At 44.9% G+C, this 15368-nt stretch overlaps 1 protein-coding gene across 1 annotated transcript; it reads right to left on the reverse strand.

The window, feature by feature from the left end:
* Positions 1-4291: 4291 nt before the first annotated feature.
* Positions 4292-14369, reverse strand: LOC138106078 (mycocerosic acid synthase-like). The gene is given in 7 exon segments (XM_069006088.1): positions 4292-9877; positions 10163-10344; positions 10448-10651; positions 12304-12464; positions 13371-13524; positions 14254-14338; positions 14340-14369. Coding segments are annotated over 7 exon segments (6402 nt in total).
* Positions 14370-15368: the final 999 nt, after the last annotated feature.

Here is a 15368-nt window from a genome sequence, read left to right on the forward strand (position 1 = left end):
TGTTTAACTTACTCATCAGTGACTTGGATGAAGGGGCAGAGGCCTCCTCAGCAAGTTCACTGTCAACACAAAGCTGGGAGGAGTGACTGATACCCCAGAGAGCTGTACAGCCATTCAGAGGGATCTTGACAGGCTGGAGAGATGGACAGAGAGGAACTATCTGAAGTTCAACAAGGGTAAGTGCAGGGTCCTGCACCTGGGGAGGAATAACCCCCTGCACCAGCACAGGCTCAGGGCTGACCTGCTGGAAAGCAGCTCTGCGGAGAAGGACCTGGGGGTCCTGGAGGACAACAAACTGTCCATGAGCCCAGAAGCATGCCCTGGGGTCCAAGAAGGTCAATGGGATCCTGGGCTGCATTAGAAAGAGCATTGCCAACAGGTTGAGGGAGGTGATCCTGCCCCTCTACTCAGCCCTGGTGAGGCGCATCTGGAGTGCTGTGTCTGGAGTGCTCCTCAGTACAAGAGATACATGGAGCTAATGGAGTGGGTCCAGCCAAGGGTGATAAAGATGATTAAGGGACTGGAGCATCTCTTTTATGAGGAAAGGCTGAGGGAGCTGGGCCTGTTCAGCCTTGACAAGAGACAACTGCGAGAAGACCTCAACAATGTCTGTAATAACTGAAGGGAGGGTGTCGGAGGATGGATCCAGGCTCTGCTTGGTGGTACCAAGCAACAGGACAAGAGGCAACAGGCAGAAACTGATGCACAGGAAGTTCCACTTTTTACATGAGGAAAAGATTCTTTACTGCTTGCATGACCAAGCACTGGAACAGGTTGCCCAGAGAGGTTGTGGAGTCTCCCTTGCTGGAGATATTCAAGAACCCTTTGGACACAATCCTGTGCCATGTGCTCTAGGATAACCTGGCTTGAGCAAGGAGTTTGGACCAGACAACCCACTGCGGCCCCTTCCAACCTGACCCACTGTGCAATTCTGTGAATTCAGAGGCATATGCAAGGACTGCAAAGGCCTGTTTATCTGTTCCATTTGTGATGTTTGGTAGTACAGAACAGGACTCAGGACTTTTTCACTGCCCTTACAGTACTGCAGGTTGTTTCTATGTTTTTGCAGTCCATTTTTTTGCTTGTGGATATCTTTGCCTTCTCCTCCAGCTGATTGTTGCCTTCAGAACATCAAATATACCTCTGAGCTATTGTGTCACCTGTGTGGATTTTCCAGGCTATTTTTCTGGTAATATTTTCTATGTATTTATCAGACACAAATGAAAGAGTAGTCAGTGCTCTGCCATTGCTGCCTTACCCTGCATTACAAACTGCTAATTCTAATTGACCTGGCTACAGCTGAAAATCCCTTTGCCAGAGCATCTTTAGAGATTAGGTTTTGCACTGTACTTTTGGAGGCTGGCAATGATCTTGTTTTTGTTCAAATATTCTGACCTTTGGGACATTTATGGCAGATTCACAGAAGCAGTCAAAAGCAAAACATGTAGAAGAGATAAGAGAGAGATTTCACAGTACTGACAGAGCAGTTATTGCTTTGGTGAAAGAAAGCCAAAGAGCAGCACTGGCTGCAGCCAGCCGAAGTAGGTGCTTCAGTCTCTCAGAATCAGACCTGTCTGTATAAAGGCTGAAATCAATAGGTTCAGTCACAACTGTGCAACATGGACAGCTGTAAGAGATTGTCATACACTTAACATATGTCTAACATACCTTTATCTACTCCTGCTGTGCTAAGCAGCCCTGTTAGATTACTGCTTTGACCTTGACATCAGTGCTGCACAGTTCTTGTGTTTTCGCACAGGGAGCAGGACAGACAAAAAGTACAACAAATGTGTGTTTCTCTGCTTTGTGATTTGCCTGGCTGTTGGCCAGGTTCTGCCACACCAGAAGCACTCTGGATTTGAAATCCTCCCTGTGTCTTTCTACACATGTATATGTATACAACTACAGTTAACTGCTCCTCACTTCATTACTGTACTTCCCTCCAAATGTTTGAGCAAGGTCACAAGGATCTCTGCCCATACAGAACCATAAACTCAGAATGACTCAGGGAGTAAGGGACATGAACAAAGAAGTGGTTAGGAACAACCATCATGGATTTTCCACAGAGATATGGTGGCTGACTATGACAGCTGGTGAGGGGTCAGTAGCTCTGACCGAGGAAGCTGTGACCGGTCTGGAGAGATGGTCCCAAAAGAGATCGTCTTCCTGAGGCCTGGTGTCTTCCCTCAGCTGCTGCCTAGGAGGGCCAGTGCAGAAGCTGTCAGCTCTTTAGTGATTGTCAGCTTGTGATTTCAGCTCAGCTCTGCAGGGCAGCCTCCAGGCCAGAGCAGGGAGAGATGAGAGGCCCGTGTGGCTGTTCTGCACGAGGCAGCTTTATTGGTCCGTACTCCGGAAAAGGGGAGCCAGGGACGAGCAACTCTCTTTGCCCTCGCAGGGGCAGGGGGCTGGCTTTATAGGGATACAGGGGGTGGGTGCCAGAGGGTAAAGGCCAGTGGGCTACAAAGGATCTGCATAGGGTCTCCCAGAGGATTCTGAGTTTGTCTTCTTCTCGCCGTAACTGAAGAGTAGCTGCCTTCCCAGGGTGGGGTCCTGCTGGGAGACTGAGCAATCTTTCTCATCTCAGCAGACGTCCCTCCAGGGCAGTGGCTGGGCATACCCTACAGCTGACTAGCCTGATTACCTTGAAGAATGAAAACACTAAGGAGAGAGAGTTTTTATGCACCTTGATTCCATAAAGACTTTCAGCAGTGTCCCAATGCATCCTTGTAGCCAAATTGATGCTAGATAGATTGAAAAAGTCGACTATAAGATGGGTGGAATATTCACTGGACTGCCGGGCCTAAAGGGTGATATCAGCTGTGCCAAGTCCATCTGGCAGTGAGCCAGTAGCAGCACCCTGCAGGCTCTTTATTAACAGCCTAGCCAACATCAAGTTGGGTGAGAGCATTTGGCTCATTGAAAGGGAGGGCCACTATTCAGAGGGACAAACAGCTTTACAGAATCTTCATTATTTCCAACCATGGTGAATGCAAGGCCTTGCACCTGGGATGGTTTAGCCCCCCTGCACCTATTCTACACATGAGACAGGCAAAGCACTCAGCATTACTCCAGGGACTGACTGGCTGCAGAGCAGCCTCGATGAAAAGGACTGGGTAGTCCCGATGGGCAGTGAACTAAACACGAGTTCACTGTGCATGCTGACAGCAGCAAAAGCCAACAGCCAGCTGGGCAGGGAACTCTTTGCATCACACTGGTGTAATGTGCACCACTACTCCACCACACTTGACTCATTACACCACATCTAGAACCCTGGTCCAGTTCTGGGCCTTCCACTATGAGAAGGATATAGATAAGCCTGAGTACATTTGGCATAAGGCCACCAAGATCTTTGGGGCTGCAGCACCAGAGCTAAGAGAGAACAAGGGAACTTTTCAGCCTGGAGATCAGATGGTTTCAGGGAGACCTCATAGACCATGGTTACTCCACTCATTGTAAATACCACTAGAACTGCAAGGGACAACTCATCATAATAACGGAGAAATAGTACAACACCCTATTCTCATATTAAGAGACTAAACAAAGTTTCCTTCAGTGTCTTTGGGGACAAGTCTGTATTTTCTCACTGGAACAAAAGCAGGGCAGGTATTAGAGTCACAAAAATTTAAAGTAGGAGAGCAGATAAGGGACAAAAAAAATCAAATAAGATAAAGATACACTTCAGGTTTGTCTTTTAAAAAACTTTTTTGCTATTCTTGTTTATTTGGGCTTTCATAAAAATTGGTTAATTAATAATAAAAAACATTTACTTTACTGTATGCCTCACAATTGGAAACAATTGATAAATTGTTAATACTTTTGAAGACATAAGCAAAACACTAGGTTTTTGAAATTCACATCAGACTCTCAAAAAGATGCCTGTATTTCAAAATATTTAGTAATATTTAAAAAATAATGATATTTTAAGAATAGAATATGACAAAAATATGATAAGCTCATGCAGCTTTATCTATATAATTACCGTTGAAAGGTGCAAATATACAATTTTCATCAAAACTTGAATAGAGTTTAAAAATGCAATGTACAGTGAAAACGTGTAGGTATTTACCTACATATTTCCAGTAAAAACTATTGAAAATTAAGGTAAAAGACATTGAAAGTAAAAAGTCAAACAATTGACTGAAATTAACACAGCTAGCAGAATAATGGCAGAAGAACCTGGTGTGGGTTTTCTGGGTCAATGCAGAAGAGGACATTCAGCATCACCAGATGTCCTACCCCATCCACAACGACACATTCTGAGATGCTACAAAGGGTGTGAGTATTGTCAAGGTTATACAGTTCCTGAATAAGAAGACACCTCTAGCAAGGTGTCATTTTCTGCACTTTCAACCGCAGCATTCTTCTTTTCAACTATTCCATTTGCATTGCTTGTTTCTTCCAAAACTACCACTAAACTTGACAGGGTTGTGTGAGGATCAAGCAGTTTCACAAGAGGTATGTCCACCTTTCTCTCTTGAAAGACACGGTTCTGAATTGTCATAGCTAACATAGAGTCTATGCCCAAAGATGAAAGCGGCGTATTCATGGTTAGTTCATCTGCGTTCACTCCTGTGAGGTCGCTCACCAGTGAGGTGATGTAGTCCTCAGATTTGAGAAAGGCAGTCTCTGGGACTTCAGTTTCCTCTGAGGTTCCAATCTTGTTCCTGAAATCTTCTGACATAAGTGATACAAAGCGACTTTTGAGTGAAATAATTCGAGTGAAAACATGATGATACAAAGCTTGAAAGTTCAATTTGACGACAGCTTGCTGCGGGTTGTTTATAAGTAAGGTCTTCCTGAGATACTCATGAATTTCATGCACTTGCAGAATGTCTATGCCCTTGGATCCCAGGATGCTCTGAATGTGGCTTTGATTGAGCAGAATGCCAAGGTTCAAAGCACCCCAGTTAATGGCCTGGCCTGAAAGCCCACAGTTCCTCCGGTAGAGGCAGAAGAGATCCAGGAAAGAGTTTGCAGCTGCGTAGTTTGTCTGCGTGGCATTGCCCAGAAAGGAAGTAACAGAGGAGTAGCACACAAAGTAGTCCAGCTCCTGGCCTCTGGTAGCCCAGTGAAGATTTAGGGTCCCTGCTACCTTTGGGCTCAGCACTTTGTGAAAGTCAGCCAGCCTCAGGACTTCAAGGTGGCCATCGTGCAAAGCAACAGCACTTTGGAATACACCTTTGATCGGACTCCCCACAAAGGTGTTGGCAATGGACTGGAAAGCCTTCTCAACATCACCGGTCAAAGTCACGTCACAATGCACAGACACTACTCTGCTCCCTTTGTACTGCTGCTGCAAAGCCCTCACCTCTTCTTGCTTCTCGCTGCTGGGAATTCTCCTGGAGAGTATTGCAATACACCCTCCTCCATTCTCGGCTATGAATTTCACCGTTTCAAAGCCAAGTCCAGTGAGCCCCCCGACTACTACATAAACAGCGTTCTGCTTAAACAGCTGCCTCTGGGGCTCGTACAACGGGATATCTGAAAGCACACTGATGTCCTTCTGCCTTCTCAGGACAGCAAGGGGAACAGAAGTGCAGGTAAAATAGGACATCACAGAGTTTAGCCCTCCAAAGTTCTCCGTCTGCTGAAAAACAGAACCCGAGAGATGTCTAAACTGCTTCATATCCATGGAACTGACCCAGGCATGTACAGCCTTGTGCAATTCCTTTAGAGGTGCTTTCCGGAAAAGGCTGGAAACTACAAGGACATGAAAGCTGATGTTTTCATGATCAATTTCACTGACATTCTGGATACATTCGCACTGTTGATTGCCACACACGATCACCACATCTTTAAGAAAGTACATGTGGGCCAGATCCTCCAAAGACAGTCTGTTCACTGGAGGAAGAAGAACAAGGGCATTGCACAGGTTGATATACTGGAATACATTAGGAGCGGGCTTTGCAAGGACTGTCCTCCAACCCATTTCTTCTGCTGCTGCAGAAAGAACGTGGCACAAAACCGATGATGGCTCTGTAGTTATAATACCCAAAGTTCTGCCATGTTTCCCCTTGGGTAACCTCTGAGTGAAAATTTCCCATGCAATGATGAAGTATGACACACAAGGAACACTCTGGAGGAAGGGGAATTTCTTTGCATTGAAACAAACTGTTGCTGGAATCTGAACTCTGGATGATGCAGCAGTGGGATAACATGAAACCACATGATCTCCCACTTTCACTTTCCTCACATCAATGCCTGTTGCAGTGACTGTGCCACTGAAATCAAGAGCTAAAAGTCTGTGTCTGTCTCCCGCTTGTGAGTTCCAATACAATGTATTACCAAAGTTGCAGCTAGAAACACTAATGGGAAAATAATCTTCTGAGTGGAGACAAATTTTATCCACTTGAATTTCAACACTCTCTTTGTCCAGCTGAGTAGCAGCACCGGTGGATAATTCCCCAGACAAGTCTTTTGCTGCGTACGCATCAGAAGTGTACAAAGTGAATGTTTGTGATTTCTGGAGAGATCTTACGGGTTGGATGTAATCTGCATCTACAAAAGGTGTGCGTCTGATTTCGGACACATAAATCCTTCCCTGGCTGATGCAAACTTCTGGATAGTCCCCACCTTTGTATTTGACAAGAACATCTGCTAACACTGAGATGTCCAGGGAAGTGGAAGAGCCGAGGTCAATCAACTGAAATGTGATTTCTGGAACTTCAACAATACAAGTTCTGGTCATGCCATATAACGCAAACCCACAGTTAACGTGGTCCACATATCTCTCCGTTGTTCTGTAGGTGATCACTCTGATGGAACAGCGGGATGTCTTCTCTCTTAGTGCCACCACTACCTGGCGATAGGCTTCACAGCACTTTGCCAACTGATCTACCGCTTCCCTTGGGAAGTCTTCATTTACCTTTTGAATTCCCCACAGGAAGAGGATTTCATCATAAGCCTCAACCTCTGCTCTCATTTTATTCTGTCTCTGGCCTTCCACGAGGCACTCCCAGTCTTCATACATAACATATCTCGAAGCAGGATGCAAGTACTTTTTGAGCTGCTCAGCTATCCCAAATTTGTCTGCAAACACAACGACTCTGGGCTTAAACCCCAGATGTCCAATTGTCTGTGAAAGAGAGACTTCTTTCCACTTGTTTTCAAACAGGAATTCATTGTCTCTGGAAGACGCTTCCTTCACAAAAGTGATGGCAACACGCTTGAGCTCAGCCAAAACAGAGCCATGTTTGTCCACAAAGCATCCACAGACCTCAAGGCAGTTTCCAGTGGACTTGCTCATTCTCATATATATCATCATTTCTTCCTCCAGTGGGCGGAGCACCACCAGGCTGCCTATCCCTGAGGGAAAGCCTGCTCTGGACGGGAATGTCCTTGAGGTCAAGACAGCGGTCATCTGCAGAAAACAGTCGAGCAGCACTGGGTGGATACAGTAGCTGTACATGTCTCTGACAGTCTCCTCATTCACCTTAATGCTGGTTATAGCTTCCTTTAGCTCCTGGCAATAATGCACATCACTGAGCTGCCTGAATATGGAGCCATACTGAAAGCCAACCTGAGACAGTGCTTCATAAACCTCCTCTCTGCTAATCACTGACCTGCATCTTCGATAGATGGCTGGGAAGCAGATGCTGCTTTCTTCCACCACAGTTTCAGGCTGCTTTGCCACTTGGCCAGCAGCATAAACCGCGCTGGAGGAAGAGAGAACCTCAAAGGTTGTCATGGCTTTTTGCGGACTCAGCTTGATACTCAGCACTTGGGAACTCTGTGTGAGAACACACGGCGCAGAAAAACTGATACTCAGCTGGCAAGTGCTCAGAGGCACTTTAGGCCTTGAGTTGCTCATCACAGAGGCCAGACCAAGCTCCACATAGAAAGCACCAGGGACTAAGGCCACCCCATTGTTCTTGTGCTCATATAAGTATGGCGTTGTGTCCTGGGACACCAGGCAGCCAAACTCCACATTGTCACTGTTTATGCCATAAATCAAAGGATGACTGGCGCTGACACCTCTTTGGTTTGCTTGCTGATGGATATCCAGACAGGCCATGAGTTTTTGGCGATCAAACTGATATCGTGGAATGGCCGCCGGAACACTTTGATACCCGTTATAAAAGTGCTGCCAGTTGGGATTACACCCCAGTTCAAACAGATTTCCTACCAGAGTGAAGAGCGTCTGATATTCTACATCCGTTTGCAAAGAGGACATCACCTTTGTGCCTTTTCCTAGAGTTTCCTTTATGCTTCGCTGCAATGCTCGGTGAGGACTTATTTCCACAAACACCACGTTTTCCCTGCCTCTGGCTGCACTTTGGATGGCTTGTGTGAAAGCAACAGGCTCACGTGTATGCCGCGCCCAGAATCTGCCCTGAATAAAGTCGTTTTCAGATGCAGCCACACCAGTCAGCGTTGAAATCACTTCAATCTCCCCCTTCTGCTTTTCTAAAGGCTCTATTTTTTCTTCCAGCTCCCCGAGTATCATATCCATGCTGGGGCTGTGGTATGCAACTGGAACATTTAAAACATGAAGAAAGATGTTTCTCTGTCTGAAAGCTTCAGCTAAGTCTCTCTGGACAGCTTCCACAGTGTCTACACTCCCAGACAAGGTGCAGGAAACGGGGCTGTTGAAAGCAGCAATGCACACCTTTCCCAAATAGGGATGCAGGCGTTCAGCAATCTCTTCAACAGGGATGTTTCCAACCACCAACATTCTGCCACTGGCAGTCTTTGCCTGCAGCCTGCTCCGGTGATAAATGACTTTGACTGCATCTGCCAGGGAAAGGTACCCTGCAATATGTGCAGCAGCAACTTCCCCCACTGAGTGGCCAACAGCAGCAATGGGCTTAATACCCCAGTGCTTCAGGAGGGAAGCTACAGCAACCTGCAGGGCAAACAGCAAGGGCTGGGAAAGCTCTGGATTCAGCAAGTCCTTTGAGCTACGATTTCTCCCTGGCAGGAGGCTGATGGCAGCGTGCTGCTGAAAAAGGTCTTCTATCTCCTTACACTTGTCTCTGAACACTGGCTCTGAGCTCAGCAGTGCCTCACTGAACTCCTGCAGCGTGACACCATTGCCACAGAACACAAACACCAGCTGTGGTTCCACCTTGGACATGGCAGGTTCAGTGCTCGCCGCCAACTTAAGCTCTTGCTGCAAGTGTTGGAGGGAATTTGTGACAAACGCTTTTCGGTGCCTGTAGCTGGCATGGCTTCTTCTGCAGGCAGATGTATAGGCCAGGCTTGGGAGAGTTACAGAGCTCCTTGTGCTCAGCTGCTCAGCTGTATCTGCCATTGCCATCTGGAGGGACCTACGGGACGCTGCTGACAGCAGAACTAATTCCAGGGGCTTCTTAAAGGCAGGAAGAGCCTCTGGCTGCTTCACCTGCCTGACTACAACATGAGCATTGGTTCCTCCAAATCCAAAGCAGTTGATGCCAGCTACTCTTCCGTACTCACTGGATTCTTCCCAGGGCTCTACAGCTGTGGCCACGGCAAGGTTTAATTTCTCGGTATCGATGTTGCTCATCTCCTTTGAGTAATGCAAGGATGGAACAATCTTTCCATGATGCATCATCAGGAGCACTTTGATCAACCCGGCTGCTCCAGCAGCCGATTCCGTGTGCCCAATATTTCCTTTCACGGAACCGATTTTCAGAATGGAAACTCGGGAAGACCTGTTCTTGCTAATGACACTACCCAGGCTTTCAGCTTCAGTCGGATCTCCAGCAGCAGTTCCGGTGCCATGGGCTTCAATGTACTGCACAACTGAGGGATCAACACGACTTTCATAAATGCTGCGCAGTAACTTCTCTTGCTCTATTTGAGACGGTCTCGTGATCGGAGTCATGGACCTGCCGTTCTGATTGACCGCACTGATGTTTATCACACCCCAGATTTTGCTGTAGTCTTCCTTTGCCTGTTCCATGAAAAGTTAAATTTCTTTAATAAACTCATGCTTTCTCTGTAGAGGAGACAACAAAACACCACAACAAAGCCAAGAGCACACAGAATATGATGCTAACTTTTAAATGTGGGATCCTTTTCCTATGCTAGGGGAAGTGCATGAATGCTTAAGAAATGCTTCATTAATCTTAAGCTTGAATTGGAAAAACTTCTCTGGAAAAGTCATTATTAGAGCTGAAGACACAACATCCAGGCAAGCAACCAGTCTTATTTCAGGCTGCTTCACAAGCAGCCTTACCTTTTTCAGTGGTTTGAGGAAAACAACCCCACAGCCTTCTCCCCTTCCATAGCCATCTGCCTTCTTAGAGAAGGGTTTGCTTATGCCCTCCGGAGAGATCATTTTTGCTTTACTGAGAGATACAAAGGTGCGGGGATCGATGATGCAGTTCACCCCACCACAGATTGCTGCCTCACAGTCTCCTGGAGTCAAACAGAAACATATGCATGTTGAGATGGTCCAGGTGATAGACAGAAACAGGAGCAATCCTGATTCCATTGTCCAGCATCTCTTCAGTCCCATTACCTGATTTAATGGCTCGCAAGGCATAGTGCAGAGCAAAAAGAAAAGATGAACACGCAGTGTCAACAGTCAGGGACGGTCCAGTCAGATTAAATGTGAAAGAGACCCTGTTGGCAGCAATGCTCATTGCTGTTCCAGTACCATCATAATGATTTATTTCACTCACTGCTCTGCTGGTTATGATTTCATAGTCTCGATTCATGAGACCTGGAAAACATCAGATTTGTGTCAAGTTAACCCAAGCCAACAACAGGCACGTACAGCTCGAAACCTGACGGCGTGTTTCGGTTTTCGGCGTTAAGACAAAACCACGTGGCATCAGTGCTCCTATGGTGAAGCTTTGCTCCAACACAAGTCAAAGGCAAAACTCACAGCAATTTCCCCTGGACTCAACTTACACAAACATACCTAACACTTGGAATTCCTACCTGCCCTGGAAACAACAGGCCTTTCCTGATGGCTTAGCTCACTGTGTGATGCAGCTAAGGTCTCTGTAGCCTGCCGAGACCCCTGTATCTCAGTTTGCAACTGCGTGGTTTAGTTCAGCTATGAGAATATTTATCAACAACTTACACATAGCATAGCTCGGATATAAATGTACAAGACATTAGCTTCAGTTCCTCAGATGTACCAAGTTAAAGGTCACAGCACAAACTACATCCAATACTTTGTATTTAGCATCAATTTTCACACTGTGAGCCAGTAAGAAATAGAAAAGAAGTAGGGGGCCTCTGAGAGCAGTTGTGTCCTTTTTCTGGGAACACTATGCTTGGAATACCGTGGATCCCCAAGTCCACATGTGGAAAATGCAGTACCTGTATTCAGAGAGCAAGGAATAGTGCCCTCAGTGGAAGAAGAGCACCTCTCAGACTAAAAGGTAATCTAAAGCATTTCCCCTATAGGTACATCAGCCAAACTACCCCAGAAAACTCCTCCTTAAAGAGACACAGATTACACCAGCAATAATGTGCTGTTCCTCTAGTATTGTCTTTTAAATGTCTTTCAACAGCCCTCGGTATCATCTCCTCAGTAACTTTTCTGGTACTGACAAAAGCAGTTGGACAAGTGCACCCCTGTACCATTCTAATGTCCACAGGAGGATTTCTGCTGCTTTGAAAGGATATTAACCCCCACAACACCTTAACCAAGATTAGACTGGAAAACAGAATGCTGGACAAAAAGGGTAGGCCTGTGTAGAAGCCCAGAAGATAAGGGGCTAATGTGTACATGTCAAACACTGGCTGCCAGATACCCATGGAGCCAACCAAGGATTGGATGGACCAACACTGGAACCAGAGCTGGTGATCCCTTTTTCTCTCTTTCTCTCTCCCTTTCTTTAATTCTTTCTTTCTTTCCTTCCACCCTACCTCTTTAGCCACAACCAGCTGCCATGTGCTGATGTAGCAGGTCAGTGACCAACATTCCAATTTCCATGCCAAGTGCTTAATTTACTATTAACACTTTGTGATTTTCTGCAGACACAAGCAATTACACATCTTGGGTGTTCCCTTCCCCTTAAGGGTGAAACGTCACAGCCTGGCTTGGGAGTATCTTTCCCAAGAAGGGCTGAGTTGGGGAGGCAGTTTTAACTCTTTCCTGCTTCACTTCAGTGTCTGAACACAGGAAGAAGAGCACCAAAAAGAGACACAGGAATTCTACCATGAACTCCCAGAGTCGCCTGGTAATTCTTACCAAAAGTAACCAGTAGTGCCATAGCACAGTAGCCTCAGATCTCCAGCCTAGATCCAGCCTAGATCCAGCCTAGATCCAGCCTAGATAACATGGAAAGGTTATGAAGGAGTGCTCCAATCTTTGTGAGGTTCAAACACACTTCCTTTGCTGTGAAAGTTTCATCTTACCAATAAAAACACCTGTTCTGGTGCCACTGACAGATTCTACAGGAACTCCTGCATCCTCCAGGGCTTTGTATGTGCACTCTATCAGTAACTTCTGCTGTGGGTCCATGCGTTCAGCTTCCATATTCTTAATCCCAAAGAGGTGGTTGTCAAATGAATTAAATCTGAAATGCACAGACCAGAATATGATATGACATATGTATAGAAGATGCTTTTACTTCTAAACTCACAGGAAGCATTTTTTGCAATGAAAAGCAGAGCAGTAAGTGGTGTTTAGGCCACAGGTCCCATTTATGAAATTCAAAGGAAAATGTTTATAAACCAAAGATGTTTCATGTCCCACCACAAAATATGTCATTTTATCAATGATTCTGCATTTCAGAGGTAAGAGCCCGCTCCTACCCATTTTTAGTCTTATAGTTATTGCACTAGTACCAACTGGATTCCTCAGATCATGAAATGTGCAGAATGAGACTCCCTCTGCTGTAATGTGGTCATGGCCAACAAGTTATAAACAAATATTGTTTCCTACATCATTTTAAGCCAATACAGACCAATGCTTCACAATTTAAAACCAAAAGATAGAGGACCAGGTGTTTTCAAGGCATACCCACACCTCTCCAACAATAAGTACTTTCAGTGGGTGTATGTGTGTGTTTGTCTTTAAAAGCACCTTCAAAATTGGCCCATGCTTACAAAAGACCAAGTCCAAGTTCAATCTTGTGTCCCAAGATCAGGTTTGTATGGCCTTCTATCATCTCTTGATTTCAGAGCAGGATCCAAGAGCTAACATGGGACTAAGCACTAAATTAATTCTGGGTCCTGTGATTCAACCTTGCCAAGTATCAAGCTCAGGAGACAATAACATTTCTTCTGTGCATGTCAACTTCTCCTTTGAATGAAGCTCTACAGCTTGAGGATTTAAGGTGAATGTGGAATTCAAATAACAGACACTTATGCTGACCTTAATCTGTAATCTGCTATTCTTCACACTGGTCACAGCCCCTGAACAGCTGTACCCATATCTAAGTACCACAAAAACCAGAGGTGCAGCAGGGTAACACACTCACTCATCGAGAAGAGCAGCTCGTGTTGTACATATTTTTCCTGGCTTGTTATCATCTGGATCATACCATTCCTTGGCATTAAATCTCTCGGGGGGGATTTCTACCGTGCAGTTTTTGCCTTCCTCCAGGACTTTCCAGAAATTGTCAATTCCATCTCCTGTTGTACAGAGTTTTTAAAACAGATTAAATTATGCACTCCCCCTCCCCGTGCAGGCTCAGAAATGCACAATCAGCTGCAAGGACCTCCCACGTGTCAATCCAGGCTGCTCAAGAAGACTTGCCACAGAAAGAAGTGATCAGTCTTTGGTGAGAGGAAAATGAAAAAGCATGACTGATCTCCTCACTGCTTGTCTAAAAGCAAAGGAACCCCACAAAATCCTTAACCACCTTCTCTCCCCATTTCCCTACCACATCACTGCATCTACTCTACATACTGTAATAAAGCAAGAAGCTTTCTTGTAGGAAAACCCAAGCAGTTTATGGTACAGGCAAAGCTGATGGTAATGTCCAGCCCCTGGTCTGTCCTGTCCCTAGGCATGCAGAGTCCTGTAACAATGCACAATCACCCAGCCAGTGAACACGCAGAAAGTTCAAATCACCCCAGACCCAGCCAGCTCGTTTGTATGAGTTTCATGTGCAGCTCAATGCCCTGCCCACAGCCAGCACTGCACCTTCTTCTGTCTGTCTGTCTGTCTGTCTGTCAGCAGACAGATTCAAACCAATTCGTTTCCACCACAGCGCCACCTTTCAAAAAGATCCCACAAGCAGCAAAGTAACAGATTCTGCTAGGGATAAAACATGGTGTTTTCCTTCATTTCAACATTAATAAAAGACTCTGCTTTTCAATGTCCACTCAGAGCCTGCTTTGCTTTTACCCCCGACTCACCTCCGGGAAAGTTGCATCCTATTCCAACAATAGCAACTTCCTCTGCAGTCTCAATCTCCATCTCCTGGGCTGCACAAGACAGGAGTCAGTGTCAGTCCAGTCAAACAATTATGCATTTACCTTTACATAAATACTCAGTTAAAAGGTGAACTTCCCACAAACTCGTTCAAAACTTGATTAATCTTGAATCATCTACTGTTGGTTGTGACAACAAACGACACTTCCCACAAGTGACCAGAGCTGGACTATATTCAGAGTTAACATTTCTTGGAGGTTTGATTTGAAAGGTGAAACCAGAAATAACTGCTCAGACTCACACTGAAAAATTTACTTCCAGGTTCCATAGCTAGGAGATAAAAAGTTAAAAGGCCACCTTGCAAAAATAAGGAGATGAGAATCTGGTTTTCTAGAAGCAAATTCCATTTTACCAATAAGGTAAATTCAAAATTGACACAAGAATTATTTCCTTTAAATTATTTCAGAATTGTCTATGATTTCTATGGTTCTATGATTTCTTATTTTAATGTAATTGCTAAACTAAAGCTTTAAAGCCCAACAAAATACTTTGTACAAAAGTACTTCTAAGCATTTTTCCTAATTTGGCACTTAAATAGCAATAGAAAATTAAGGACCTTTCAATCACAACATAAAACAAATCCTTGGCATCTCTAGAGCTATCCAGTGAGCTATATAACTCTTACCTTATATCATCCCAATGGGGTGGAGTGACAGGCTGTCTGTGGAAGTCATTTATATAGGATTCTGTGTGGATTCTTTTTTACATGGGCATGCTAAATTGTTAACGCCTTTCAAAGGAAAAAAGAAAATGAGTCATGTGATTAGTCAGCAACCCTGACTAAAGCTCAAAACTACTTCCCTGAAGTAATCAATTCTTGATGTCGTAAGTTTTCACACCAAAACAGCAGTAAAACCTCTGTCTTATCTAAATTTTTGCTGTTAGCAAAACAGTTAATTAACGATATCTTGTCATGAAATAGCCCATAAAAAATTTATGATCCTAAGAATATGATTTAAAGGACTCTATCTTAAAATAACAACTCAATTTGGTTTGCTCTTTATATAATAAATATTAAAGGCAATATTGAGCTTTCTTT

Source organism: Aphelocoma coerulescens, chromosome 2 (genome assembly GCF_041296385.1).
Source record: "Aphelocoma coerulescens isolate FSJ_1873_10779 chromosome 2, UR_Acoe_1.0, whole genome shotgun sequence".
Taxonomy (NCBI): Eukaryota; Metazoa; Chordata; class Aves; order Passeriformes; family Corvidae; genus Aphelocoma; species Aphelocoma coerulescens.